Source organism: Fragaria vesca, linkage group LG6 (assembly GCF_000184155.1).
Source record: "Fragaria vesca subsp. vesca linkage group LG6, FraVesHawaii_1.0, whole genome shotgun sequence".
Lineage (NCBI taxonomy): Eukaryota > Viridiplantae > Streptophyta > Magnoliopsida > Rosales > Rosaceae > Fragaria > Fragaria vesca.
In genome coordinates, this window is record NC_020496.1 from 3,159,917 (window position 1) to 3,174,982 (window position 15,066).

The window sequence follows — 15,066 nt, forward strand, 5'->3', positions numbered from 1 at the left end:
TCGTCCTCTCTCTCTCTCTCTCTCTCTCTCTCTCTCTCTCTCTCTCTCTCTCTCTCTCAGAGCTTATTGTTTTGGTTAGATGTCAAATTGTTTGCTTGACACTATGAATACTGAAAATATTATCTTAAATTTTTTACTCAAAATTTAATAAACTTAAGCTTACTTGAAGCTTAAATTTTGTGCGAGGATTTTGCTTCACATGCTTACTTTAGCTTAAGGAAACTGAAGCTTTCATAAATTTCATCAGGCATAGTGAATTTTGCTTCAATTAATTGTATTGGTATGCAGATTGTGAACCAACTGGCTGCAACCGCTGCAGAGCAAGACACCATATCATCAAGCTCCACCAAAGTCAAGTTTGCAGCAACCTAAAGAGAGTACCTTGAAGGAGCTTTACAAAGAAGCCTGTGCAAAGAGACTAAAGAGGTAATAAATATTATAAATTCTGTAGTTCCACTTTGCTCATGCTGCCTGATTTTAGATCTATCATTTATAGTTCCGTTACCTTTTTAGATGCCATATTTGTTCACTGTGATGGCCATTTCCAAAGTTGATGATAAGACACTTGGAAGACTTATAAAAATTTCTAATGTAATTTCAAATGTAATGTTACATTCAGTGACCTTCTCTATATTAGGGTGAGTTCTGGAATGTACACCTCGGCCACAGGGGTGAATAATGTGGTTTTCCCTTTTCAGTTGTGAAGGGGGATATGTGTTTGTGAAATGGCTCTCCCATTTCAGTTGTGAAAAGTGAGATGTGTATTCGTTTGTTCTGATAAATACTTTGTGAGATAACGCTCCCTTATTCAGTTGTGAATAGGGATGTTCATCTGTTTGTTTCGAAAAGTATGATTCTTCCCTTTTTAGTTGTGAAAAGGGATATGTAAATGTGCTCAGATTGTGAATAAAGCATGACTTGTGGAAAACTTTGTCATATGAAGTATGATGTGTGGACTTGTGATCTTGTGTTGTGACTAAGATTGAATGCCATTTGTTTTAGAGTCCAGCCTATGTATGCTTGGCCTCTTTTCCGGCGTTTTGCCATATGTTCTGTGTTGTTCAACCATACATGTTTGTGCTGAAAAACTGTGTATAAAATTGCTTACTGAATTTATATGGTATTTTTTTGTTTCCTTCGCTTATCATGATTAGTTTGTTCTGTGTAATTTCAGGTACTGAACAAAGCAAGGGTACTACTTAGTTGTGCATGAACGTTAAACTAAGAAGTATAGGAGTTTTTTATCTTAGTTCTAGCTGGTCAACTTAGTTTAACACAGCCACTTGACGAGTAGTATTGCTGCAGTGTAATTTTGTTGTTTACTTCTCTTCATTACGGCTCCATTTCTGTCTGCCAAGTACTAGAAGAGAAAAAACGCAGCTAGTTTAGGAAGCTTTGTTGTGTTCACAGTACTTTTGGGTTGTAAAAAAATTTCTCAGCCAACCACTTTGTATCTAATGTATCTATTTAATTTTGTGAGTGGTTTATATGTTACTTAGAGGAATACTTTGTTTTGTTGTTTCTCAAACCATTTTGTATTGCTTGAATCTTCTTTCGTGTGTGCTGAGAAGTTAGGGTGTGATAGGTTGTGTCAAAAACTTCCAATGAGAAGACTTTTGATGAAGTAAACGTGTGAAACCATTGCAGCAACCTCTTTCTGTTACACTAGCATCGCATATAGTCCACATTTTGATTTGGCTTATATGAAACTAAGAGGTTCCATTTCTGGATCGCATATATATTGAGCTGCATATAGTTCACAATATTTCCAGAAATGGAACCTACCATGGGCAAGTTCATGCAATTTAACAACACTAATCCATGCAGTAAACCATCATGTGTGCTTGAATTGATGACAACAGTCTTTTACAATAATATGAAATGGAGTTTCAAACGGGTAGGTACATTACAAACAATCTTGGGGAGACTTGTCCTACAAAAATCAACACATAACTCCAAACTATCAGAGTTCCACTAACCTCCTTGTTGTTTCGGCCCGACACAGCATATGAGCATAAAGTGTTGCAGCAAAAGAATGATGCAATTGGTGTCCATCTTGCAATCAAAATACAACTACACTGTGCTCAAGTGAGTTGAACGAAGTGGTTAACTGCCGCCAAAATACCCAAATTGTCTGAACTCTAAAAACACAAATACTAACATGGAGAGCAGTCCTCTAACAAATACTAACATAGTCTACCGAAGTAATAATCATCTGCCCTTCTCCGGACTTCATCATGTATGTCGCTGGCAGGTGACTTCATGCACTGTAGCAAAATTCCGCTTCTCTGTTCATCAGAGTGATACTGCATACAACAAAAACATTCAATAGAACTCTAGACTATATAGGGACGTAAGACGATGTCATAGAGATCCTCATGAAAATAATATATAGTTTTACGAAGTTTACGTCTATCCACCAACGTGTCCCATAGTACTGCATGTGCATGTGTTGAATGACAAATATGGCGCAATCAAACCCATTTGGCTGTATTGGAACATTTGCAGGGGTCACTGTACGATATTGTTGAAAGTCATGGCCTGGAAGTGTCCCACTTACTGTTTCTTGAAGGTGGCTGAGCTGCATACAATGAAAGTTCAATGTCAGTATCATATGTATGTACAAACTGAATTCATAAACTACTACTGGTGTACTGAACAGAAGTTTGTGTGTAATTGAGGCCACTAACCACATTGTATGCCATCCTTGTACGAACAGGCAGACTTGATGTCGATGGTGCGCTGTCCCAGATTTCTGCAACCTGCCTCCTCGGGTCTATAACAAGGAGCCACCAGTGGCCCCCTAGTTCCCCCAAATTCCCAGAGTGGATGGGAACAAATATCTGTGTTCGGCATCATTGGAAGATTAACTATTTATCCTTGATGCATATGGTAGTTTAATGATATATATAAACACTAAAATGCACGTCTACTCACCAGATTGCAACTATCCAGCCATCTGTCAAACCTGACCATGTTGCAGATGCTCCTGGTCCGAGCAATCCACTCGTTCTGTGTGTGACCTTGCCTTTGTCCATTTGCATTTTGCTGGTAAGTAACGTTAACAATTAGAAAGGCATCAAGTAAGCTGCAGGTAGGAAAAATGCTATTTTGTATCCCATAGAATAGTTGGTCCGTTGCTGTCTTACCGAAAAATAGGTGGGGATAACAAAATGGGGGCTTTACATGAAAGATGTTCAAAGAATTGGTTACTATTAATATTGTAGCAGCTAGAAGCATCTTGAATCAGGCTAGCTATATAAAATGTGTCATCAGGGAAGAGATGCCAAACAACTGTGATCTAAGGTATGATCAATTTTTGAAAAGCATTTTCCTTCCTATCCCTTGTACAGTTGCAAATGCATATCTGCTTTTTAGCTAGGTTTACACAAAAGGGATGGAGAAAACAGTTACTTCTCCAAAAGCACTATCATCCAGCTCTAAAAATAAAAAAAACCCATCCTTGTCCAACTGTGCTAGGGTGATTTGCTTTTGTATCTGTCTTCATGATTTGAAATCAAATTTGCCTCATATCACACAAGTGACAAGATACATTTCCCTTTCTTTCACTATCGACAGAACCCCTGTACATTTCCCTTCTCTCACTTCAGAATTCCTGAACCTCAAACTCTAATACCTCTCTAATCCTAATCAGGCATGAGCATGACCTAATGAACTTTGTTTGATCTCCTACCTGCCTATCTCTCCAATTATATATCATACTTTTTCAGTTCAAAGAAATGGATTAGAAGACTATTTGAATGACGAGCACACTGTCAACTTACAAAGATTTCAATATTTCCGTTGAAAGAATATCCTACCATTTCAACCAGGTATTGCTTTGATTCCAGAATCTAATTACAACTACTTGTCATCCCAACCTAACTAAGCCAAACTCGAATAACCCAAACATGACCTCAAATTATAATTAGAATCCATCTTTTAAAAATCAGCACATGGCAGAACTCATCAATTTACTTGTAAATTAGAGCTTGTCCAGCACTTGAAAGATTCATGATGCACACACAGTATACAAGTCGGGATTTGGAATTCACCATTGTGAAAAATACTACTTGCATTATGATGAAGATTATGATGTAGAAACACAAGGGTAGACTCCAATTCCTAGGAAGCAGGTAGGTATCATCACAAATTACATAAAAAGAAAGATTTGAGATGTTGGGCAAAATCTCCATTACTAATCAAGTGCAGAACTGCAGATCACATTTATAATCAGACTGGTTCTCCAGGTAAACGAGCGAACTCACTAACACCAAACTTTATACACTTACTATGTACAGCCAAACATTCAACAGCCCAAACAAAACAAAGCAGTGTCATCATTCACTCACAACCAACCAAACAAAGACAAAAGGAAAACATCAAGTTGGGTCAGTATTCTTTCTCTAATCACAGGACAGACATAGTGTTCAATGAAAATGAAAATCGGCATCTATAATCAATCACACACCTCAAGTTTGGCAACCAGCTCTAGCAATGACTACCCATGTGGCGTGGGAAGGCTTGATAAAGCTTTCATCCACAGTTATTTCGTCTTTCCGATCCCTCCTATCCCGACAGTCCACAAATACTTTCTTTAGTCTTCCACGTTTGGGTCGCAAGCAACCATCAGCCGGTCCTAAAATCTTCATGCCGTTTCTGTTCGGAAAACGAGAATGGAAAAGTGAGAAAACAAGAAACGAAGTCTGGATCTGAATCAAATTAGAGTGTGAATATTGAAGTACCTTCTTGACGGTGAAGAGTCTGAACTTCGAGATCGGCTTCGAAGGCGACCCGGGGAAGTCGAGGAGAGAAAATGAGAGATAGAGAGAGAACACTGAGCTCGAACGCAGGAAAGTAAAGAAATACAAAACTAAAAGACTTTCGTGATAGCCACAAACGAAGGCAGAGAGCATAGCAGCATATAAAGCTGGGATGGGAAAATATCTCCAAGTAAAAGACAAAGCTAAAACAACCGAATAGCATTTTGTACAAGAGACACGAATGCATCATTACATTGTGCTCAGATGTAGATTAGGAGGCCTTGTGCGGCTACACATGTTGCACAGCACAAGGGCCGTCCCTGATGGTGCTCTAACCATAACCATAGACCACAATTTTATCCTGATTCGGGAGAGCCTATTCAGCGCACCCGGGTACGCGGCGTATCTGTTATCTTTACCGTCGATTTTGATTTTTTCAAAATGGACGGTAGAGATGACGGGTGCGTTGTATAATTTTCGCTGATTCGGAACCTTAAACTAGCATTATTGTTGAATGTAAGATCAGAAGTTGAGTAGATTTTGCATTTTAAAATGATTGAAATCCATCACTATACTCAAAACTCGAGTATAAAATCAGTTGACACATTTAATTTAGTTACATACAAACCCTTACGAAATAATAAAGAACAAACAGAATGATCCATTTAGTTATAGAACATTTGGGGGGGGGGAGAGCACGTGCTTTACATTACATGAAAAACAATCATGTAAACACTTTCGTCCTTCTGATACAATTGAGTTGCACAAATCTTTGATCCACGTATCAATCGAAGTTTCAAAAGTTGCTCACAATTTGAAGGCATTTCTTCTTAAACCAACGGTACCCTCTCTTGAACGACATCTTCATCTTCCCTTCGGCACCATACAACTTATATTTAGCAACCCTTCTTCTTCTCTTAACCTCTGCATCATTCCACCATAATTTAAACCTCTTATTCTTCGACCTAGGCACCTCCGCCAGCCCTCTCTTCTGCTCTGCCTTCCCGAACTGGCGGTGATCATGTTGTTGTTGTCTAATCCTTTCTACAAGGAAGGGAGGAGGAGTAGCAGAAGGAGGAACCCATGACAAACATTGAGATGGAGTGTACCTGTCTGAGTACATTGTGTTGTAGTTTTCGCTTAAACTCCTAACGTTCAACATCTCAAGGTTCCGGCCAGCTCCAGAGTAGGAGCGGTACCGGATGTCCTCCACCATCCGGGGCGGCCGGCTAGCTCTCTCCTCTGTCTCTCTGGAGATATCTCCTCCAATGTGATTGAGAGAGACAGAGGGAGGCAAAAAAGGAGGGTCACAGATTCATTGATTGTGAGCAATAATAGGGTTTTGTTTATAGAAAAGGGTGGTGGAGAAGTGATTGGAAAGTCCCGTGTTCTGTTGAAGACATGTACACAATTTTTGTTCTGGTTCACAGTTTTTAGTGCCATGTCAACATGGTTAAATTAGATGGGCAATTAGTGGGTTAAAAAAATGTAAAATATCAACTTGTTAATGGGGAAAAACATGCAACAGTGTATAACATTACACGATTTCGACACTCTGGATGAGCTATATAAATTTTGGTTAAAGGAGAACCTAATCACAATCAAAAGCAAAGGCAGCTCAGACTAGTCCTAGGGATCTCAGAATGCTAATACCTTGTAGAGGAAGTATGAGAGAAACATACAAGTTTATGAAAACCCTATTACCTTCACGGTGAACATGCTGAATAAAAATCGAGGGTAAGAAGTTCAGAGGGTTTCAAAGGCCAAAAGACTGGAGCTCTGAGTTTGATTCTTATTTTACTTTTCCTAAGCGTGCAATTTACCCTTAACTCTTGCATAATATTTAGGTAACTAGTTTGGAAAATGGCACACAAAATGCAGAATAGTTAAATTAACCATCTAATAGTTAAACACTCTTCAACTAAATGGAAATATTTACAGGTGATTACAGCCTAATGCAATGGCAAATGGTAAATTTTAACTAGACGCACAGATAACTAAACTGCTAAATGCTCTTATGCTCCTTTGCCTGAGCTTCAGGAGACTCCTTGGGACTTCACTTTTTGAACTTCTTCATGTTAGTCATGTTGGAAACCTATGTTTAACCGAATAGAAGGAATGGTTAAATGAAAAAAGTTAGCATGCATAAATGTCCATTTCATTTGCAAAAATAGACATACACTGAATTGGAAAAAGGTTTGGTATTTTCACTTACAATGCAGGATTTCCACTCAAGTTTTCCATGTCCCTCTCCATCAGCAGGCTGAGAATGAGTGCGAACGTGGCCAAATATGTGAACCAGTACAACTGCATCAAGAGCTGCATATTCCAGCTGCAAAAAGAAGATTGAATTTGGTTATTTCATGATTACCAATTTGATATACAGATCAAACAACAAATCTGCAAAACGCCACCTGATTGGGTGTCAGAGGCCGTTGCTCCCAATTGCTGTTCCTTCTTGTCTTGTTCAAACCAACTCCGAGTATTTTCTGATGTAGTAATCATAGATGAGTCGTCTCTAATCAATAGTCATTCTGAGTATCAAAAGAATAAATTTCCTATATATTCACGAATTCCCATTTAAGTACCTTTGCAAGCCCGGACAGACCACCACGAGGTTCTTTGAACACATTCTGAACGTCCAGTAGCATCTGATAGTGCTTGAAACACTCTAAATCTTCATATGACTGAGCCAGCTGCCTCATATCGCATTGAAAATTATAACCTACAAAGAGAACATTAGTTTAAACCTAATATAATATATATGTTGCAGATTATGTGTGAGTATGTGCACTTTCGAAATACAATATATTTATTTTCCTCTCCCCTTTTGCAAAATATGCGCACTTTCAAAAAACTATAAAGTGAAGCTTTTAGGATTTCTCATACCAAGCTTTAGGATCCCAGGAGACTGTAGAACACGAGTTAAGCTGTCATCCAGAACATCAGGTACATCTTGATATAATTTGATCAAGTCAAGGATGAAAACCATTTTATCAGAAGCAATTTGCATAATAGAAACCTGAAATTTGGAGACAAATCTAACTCATTAGTACCTGATTCCAGAAGAAAACAACTACACCTGGGTAATACTTCAGACGTTTAAGATCAGACATAAAAGATAACCCCAATTTTGTCTGGAAAAACACTGACCATGTCAAATTGCCTATGTTTAAATTATAAATCATACAAGTTGTTGAATGCAAAATGAGCAGGAGAAAGCAATTAGAACTATAAGCATAAGACTCATATTTGTCTAATGATACACGATTATCTGGACACCTTGCAATTGCAGTTAGATATATGAGAAGAACAGCCAATATGATACTAAGAATGACAAACAATGTGCTATGGTTTACCTTGTTTGGTCTGCTACCTTTAACATAATTCGGTTTCCATTCACAATCAAGACCCACAACTTTGCATTCCTCAAAATGGCAGGTCGCCTTATGCAAAGCATCAACTTCATCAACCCAAAAGACACCTCCTACAGCTAACTCATTCAGATGCAAATAGCGATTATGGAGAAGGCTTGGCTCAGGCACTACATCAAAAACAGAATGATATACAAGTTACTTGGAATGGAAAGGACCAGCAAAAAAATACATGCTAAATTTCTGATGCCACAGACCCCTATAATGTATTCATTTCTAAAAGCAAGAAACTACTAGCAGTATTCAGGGAAACACATATGTTGTTAAAACTGACACCTTCCACACGTCCACACAGGATAAAATAATTCCATAAAGATAAGCGCAAGAACTAGGACTGTAATGAAAAATTTAGCGGTACCTTTGACATTCAAGAAACCTTGTAGTGAATATCGATCACATAGTTCATCAACCTTTTCTGTGTAACCAGCTTCCATGGCTAAATAAACCTATACAGAGTAAAGAACAATCAAGGGTTCAATCCATAATTACAAATAAGATATCTCTGGTTATTTATTGATATACATGTATTATCTATTTGGAGTTCTAGTAAACTGACCCCTTTCTTATAATTTTTTTTAAGGAAAACCAACAGTTAATATATCTCATAATAAGTGATCATGACTAGTGCCAAAAGCTACATACCAGGTATTCAAGGAGTTGTCTATCACTCTTTGTCTTTGCTTCTGCAACGTCCCAGCATCCTTTTTCTGCTAATTTCTTTAATGAACTGAATGTTGATGCATATTAATGTCAGTTAATGGGTGATGATGATGTACTTATTGAAAGAAATCTAAAGAAAACCTTGGCAATAAATGCTAAAAAGTACCTCTCTTTATACTTGTGACAAACATTTGGGAATTCCTGTCGGAGATTGTTTTTGTGTATAATCTCATAAGCATCCTGCAGCATGTTTCTATCAGAATACTCTTGGACCAGAACACATAACATTGGCTTCCCGATGAAGGTTGCCCACTTCTCTGCTGCTTTCAATTGTTTGCTTTCTATCATAGAAAGCAGAAAAGATTGACCAGACTGGCGGATACAGAAGTGCGCCAATAGAGTAACTGCAGTCATGTATGTCTGACACTCTATCAAGTGATATATATAATCCTCAACAAATTTTGTTGCCATGCTAAAACTGTCATCATTCATTGCATTTGGGCACAGAGCTTTTTGAATGTTCTCTAACTGAACATCAAAAACTTCAAGTATCTTCTCAACTATCCTCTCATCATGGTTGACAGAGCCCCCAACAATATCTAGAAATAACTTGGCAGCAAGGTCTTTTGGTTCCAAATTGTCCCCCACGGAAGCTTCTTCTTTTAGGAAACGGCGTAGAGCAGATATAATTAAGTGACTGAACCCTTCACAGTATAAGTCGAAAATAGGCAAGACATAGAGGCACTGGACAACAAAAGTAGCTGGTCCAGGTTGGGGGTCATTGCGCAGCACTAGATGGACCTGTTCTTGAAGAGCTCGGAACTTCTTAGTTGCCTTGCATGTGCCTGTGGATTCAATAAGAAACAAGTAAACATAAGAGAAGTATATCCTGAAAAGCTGAGTAGAGTAAAATTGCTTAACACATCTTAAACTGGTGTGTAAAGAAGAAAAAAAAAACATAGATTGGAAATGTATTTACAAGGAAAAATGGGAAATTTCAGCAGGACTGGAATAAAGTTTGATACAGAATTGATCTCACAACTCTAAATATAACCTAACCTCAGGAAGTGTATCATCATTCATTCATTCATTAAGGCAAATTGCCTTCCAATATATTTGGAAACAGTCAAGAGTAGAGTGGAACATTGAACTTCGATTTTAATGAATACTAAAACTATTAGATGCACCTCAACTCTGTATATGCCAAGACTGGCTTGGGCGCATAAGTGAAACCAGTACAAAGAATTTGAACTCACAATTTAACACACAACCAGCAGTATGAACTGCGCACAATCTAGTAATTGAGTAAATGACCATCAAGGCATCAACTGGTCCTCATCAAAAGCATAACAAGCCACCATAAGAACAAAATCTCTGGTCTGAGGCACAAAACCAAGTTCTTATGTATAAACTTATGAACAAGTAAAGATACATGAGAAAATAGCGATTAAAAGCAAAATACCCTTACCAATAAAGTAACATTCTTTCAAGAGGTATAAGAACACCACCGGAGAAATGTGCGAAAGGTCGGAAAATCCATGCTTGCAAATAGTCTGATGACTCTGATCACCTTTGCCGTTCTGGCTGTCATAAGTGGCAGCCCTCTCCTCCAAACCCATCAGAATAAATCAGCAAGGTCCTCAAAACTGAACACAAAAAAAAAAACTAGTTTGAATTACACACCACATATCACAAACATCACTGCCTTAACAAAATCGAACAGAAAGCCAACTTACTCAGCTAGCCACATTATCAAACTACACAGTTTTAATTTACTTCAGCAAAAAAACAAACAGAAAAAAGGGTAAAAAATGAACACAAAACCTTTATAACTACTTTTCTATTCCAAAACATGCAAACAATACCAAATTCCTCATCCAAACAAATGGTTTTGATTAAGAAGCTCAGACTTATGTTCCAGAATAAAAAGTTTTGAGCTTTTGACCAAACCAGTCACACAAACAACATGAAACAACATAATCACACTGTTTGGTTTCACGACACAATCTAACTTTGAATTTGCTCGAAATGTGTGTCAAAGGTTCCAAATTCTTCGCAGCAAACCAAACACTACCTAAAACAAAACAAAACATAATAAAGCTCTCACCGGTTTTTGGTTCTGTCTCCGAACTCACTCTGAAAGCTTCCGGCTTTGGTTTTCTTGCTTCCCCAAAACTCTCTCTGCTTCTGCGTTTATATACACGAGAATAGAGAGAAGACGACTCTGCTATTTTACAAAAACATATAAAGTATTAATCATTTTCTCTTTTCTTTTTGGGTTTTTTGTTGGGTCAGATTTAAGGTAATTTATCCACAAATACAGATAAACAATACAATGATACCAGTACGGGCTGGCCCACTGGATCTTCCCAAATTGGCAACAGCCAACGTAATTAACTAATTAAGGGTTTTTTTTTTTTTTTTTTCTTCTGTAAGAGAAAAGCTGCTGCGGCGGATGCCAAGAAGAGGAGGAGGGCGTTTCGGACCTTTTACAGATTCTGGGTTTTGTGAAGAAATGCAAGTGCATGATGTGTGATGAAGGTGAGTTGTAGGAGATGGATTTGCTAACTAAACAAACGTGAGGTCCTGCCTTGGGGCGTGCTTCTTCATGCATCACAGTTTGTGACTCTGTGCTGTGTGATAATAAGATATTCCCAGCCAGGCTATGGATAAGATTGTTTTTCCTACTAAAATTTCAACACTGAATTTATATATTATATTTGTGTGCGACCTCTTCTCATATGTTCTGAAGATGATTTTAGTAACGTATTTGGACATTGCATACATTATCAGACAGTTTTAAACACCACTTGTGTCGAATGCGAACAATTTTCTTCACTTACGATACATTTAATGCATTTAAGAGCAATTTTCTTCCCTCGAGAAAAATACTAGCCAAAGTCGTGAAATATATACACTCTCAACTAGTTCAATGAACTGAATCAGCAAAACCATATCTTAATCATGTTGTCATACGTTAACAAATGTGAGATATATTTAGTAACATAAAATCCCAGTTTAGATGAAAACCCTATTGTTCTAAAATGCAGGGCAATAATTTTCTCTGCAACAATTAAAACTGGCCCTCACCTAGTAAACAGAGAACGGTGTACGTACACCTATATATGCAGTCACACCAGTAAACATCTTTCTACATTGCTAGGCTTCCATTTCTGGATTAAAGCAAAGAGCTGTCCAGGATGCTGGAGCAAGAACGAAATTCATGATACATTGCCTCGTCTGCAACTCCTTAGCGAAATTTAGTATTTCTTGAATGTGACTTTAGAGCCTGTAGCGACAAAGTTTGATAGCTCAGTTTCACCCCTCCATGCATTTTGCAGAAAACAACAACGTGCGTGCTGCATTGTTAGTTCATCGATTCATAAAGCTCCTCACTTTTTTTCTTTCTCTCTTTTGGGATTGCGATTATTTATGGTACTTTCTGATACGTATTTCGTTTAGATACTAGAGAGAGCTAGCAAGCTATACCCTAGTGTATGAACCCATCAATGCTGCCAACTCGAGTACATCTCTACCATACTGGCCTGTCTGTATAGTATAACCCAACAACAAGAAAACAAGACCAACATACTATGGAGATTCTTATCGGTTGCTTGGTTAGGTATGATGTTTGAACAAGGAAGATCAAGGGTGGATCTCCATTTCTTGGATTTGTGTCTTTTTCGATCTCACTGCAGTTTGGATTTCAGTGGATTTCCAGCCAGTTTCTTTGCGATAATGATTCTTGATCAGAATAACATATGAGCAATTCCGATAATTAGCAGTGTAATGATAATGATAGTTGAGTGAAAGTACTTCAAATGCACTTTGAAATCTGACTTGATCAATGCAAGTCTTGTTTAACATGCAAGATCATCATGGTATGTGTCATTTTGCAAAATGTGGTCATAAACAAAATCATGGGATTTATGAATCCGTTGTAAAAAGTAAAAACAAAGCATGGAGGAAGCTGGTGTGTGATTGTAGCGGAGGTCTAAATTTTGAAGTTCTTTTTGCAGTTAAGTTCAATTGCTTCCTCTATGTGTTAGGCTGCAAAACATTATCAGCATGAAAATCATAGGATTTCTGAATGTATTGCAGTAAAAACAAAGATTCGAGGAGGTGTGATAACAAACACAATTAGTGGTGGAGGTTAGGATGTGATGTATGATTTGAAAATTCATCGTTCCTGGGACAAAAAACTGAAACTGTTATGTTAGCCTGTCTACTTCATCAAACTATTCACTGCTATAATGTTGTTCTTGTTGTAAGCTAGTAATGCACCACCTTGGTCACTATCCATATGATATAACTTTGTTTCACTACAAAACGATTTGCTTTGTTTTAGTTTCTGGGCCAAGACAAACGACACATGTCACCAGCGACCCCTGGCTTACACCGCTTGCTACTCAATCCAAATGCTAAATCCTTTCATGATTGTAACTAAGAACTTGAAAAAAGACCCGCTCTGATTGCAACTTGGATAGTTGGATGAGTTGAAGTGTATTGACTGAGACGAAGCATGAGCCAAATCATTGTTATCCCAAGGTTGGATTTGAGGTTCCAGTAAATCCTAGTTTATGCCTAACTCGCCCGAGCTGACTCTTAAACTCATTTGGGGTTGCATTTGGCTCGATTACCAGTCACCAAGAAGAGGAAAACATATCATCATGTGTGGTGGAGATAGACTAGCCTCTCGTATTTGTTTCCATTGAAACAGTATAATTTGGTATCTTCTGTGTAGATCTCTCCTAGATGCTCATTTGTCCTTACCCAATGCCGACAATTCATTGATATAATCTCCAAGACCAATTTTGTTAACTTTCTATTTCTTTATCAACTGGTTGTATACGATTATGTAACGAGAGAGATAAATATAGTCATGTTGATCAAATGTTAAGATATACATACATAATCATATAGTACCGGGAAAAACAAACATACAATCACATACAATCGACATGATATATATGATATCATACATCATGCAATAGAAATATCAACATAACTTGAAATTATGAACGATAAGAATAAGCATATGACCCATACGTGAGAATGAAACGAGACAAAGAACAACGTAAATGCTCAGCCAAATAGCCATCAAGGACAATAAGTGCTAGCTACTACACTACATAATACATAATGGAATTGAAACCTACATGAGCAGTAAACCACCATGGGGTGAGTTGGTGACAAAAGCTAGATGATCCTACATCCACGCCAATTGTGCAGACAAGTCCAATCCTTACAGAAGGAGGACGACCTGTTAAAGCTTTGATTTGAACAGGAGACATACGTACTGGTCTGTCTGCTGAACACTCTCTCCTGGCCCTAGATATAGCTGACTGGCTACGTACGTTTTCTATCTCCTGGCCCTAGATTGTTGCCTCGACAACGCATGCATTGTTCCTTGAGTATGATTATCATCCAGTACCTACGTACGCACTGTTTCATGGTTAGGTTTCCAGCTGTATTCAAAGCTCTAATCAAATCAAACATGCACACCTCTCAACTCGTGAAAATTCTACGAGTGAACCAAACAACTAGTATATATTAATTTTATCAGATTATCTACGTCGCACTATATGCATGTATATTAATACTGTTAACAAAATTGAAATAAAAAAAAATAGTCTCAAGTGTTTCCAACTAAGGATATGAGAACATTAGATCAAAGAAGATGTATTCTTATAACGAGAGTTTTATTTGATCGAATTAAAAATAAAAATAAAAGAAATGAATTTAGAGTCTATAGTCTTCATTCGATTTTCTCATACGACGATTTGAGCATTTACACATTAATGGTGCAAGTGCACCGTGGTGCGTAGATTCCGCTTCCCTCAACTCGATCTCTATATTTTTTATGAGTTTCGAGCCACAATCGTACAACATCCTCGATAGTTCTGAAACACCTCACTCTGTGGGTTGGATCAGAAGGTAGAACTCAAAAAATGGAGAAACCACATAAATCTTGAAGCTACAGAACTAATATATATGAGCTAGAAAAAAAGGCAACAAGTCGTTGTAGTATAGTGGTAAGTATTCCCGCCTGTCACGCGGGTGACCCGGGTTCGATCCCCGGCAACGGCGATTTTTTCCAAGTTTTTATTTTTTCACTTTATCATCAATATATAATGTAAAAACCCTAATTATAGGTCCAAATTTTCCTTCTCAGCCGCACCTCTCTCTCTCTCTCTCTCTCTCTCTCT

At 37.8% G+C, this 15,066-nt stretch overlaps 2 protein-coding genes, 1 non-coding gene and 1 pseudogene across 3 annotated transcripts; 1 reads left to right on the forward strand and 3 right to left on the reverse strand.

The window, feature by feature from the left end:
* LOC101302855 overlaps positions 1-520 on the reverse strand; it is a 6,488-nt pseudogene extending 5,968 nt beyond the window's left edge.
* A 1,303-nt stretch (positions 521-1,823) lies between these two features.
* Positions 1,824-4,951, reverse strand: LOC101292514. Its single transcript, XM_004302203.1, has 6 exons — positions 4,746-4,951; positions 4,472-4,659; positions 2,938-3,048; positions 2,691-2,843; positions 2,411-2,581; positions 1,824-2,306 (listed from the first exon to the last, which is right to left on the reverse strand). Exons 3-6 carry the CDS (start codon positions 2,974-2,976, stop codon positions 2,187-2,189), a joined length of 483 nt encoding a protein of 160 aa, XP_004302251.1. The 5' UTR covers positions 2,977-3,048; positions 4,472-4,659; positions 4,746-4,951; the 3' UTR covers positions 1,824-2,186.
* A 1,791-nt stretch (positions 4,952-6,742) lies between these two features.
* LOC101292807 lies at positions 6,743-10,985 on the reverse strand. The gene is made up of 11 exons (XM_004302204.1): positions 10,965-10,985; positions 10,326-10,503; positions 9,024-9,702; positions 8,840-8,924; positions 8,556-8,643; positions 8,123-8,307; positions 7,653-7,785; positions 7,352-7,488; positions 7,178-7,252; positions 6,979-7,095; positions 6,743-6,858 (listed from the first exon to the last, which is right to left on the reverse strand). The coding sequence occupies exons 2-11, from the start codon at positions 10,474-10,476 to the stop codon at positions 6,820-6,822; spliced, it is 1,689 nt and encodes a 562-aa protein (XP_004302252.1). The 5' UTR covers positions 10,477-10,503; positions 10,965-10,985; the 3' UTR covers positions 6,743-6,819.
* A 3,890-nt stretch (positions 10,986-14,875) lies between these two features.
* Positions 14,876-14,947, forward strand: TRNAD-GUC. Its single transcript has one exon. It is a non-coding gene; the product is annotated as a tRNA-Asp (tRNA).
* Positions 14,948-15,066: the final 119 nt, after the last annotated feature.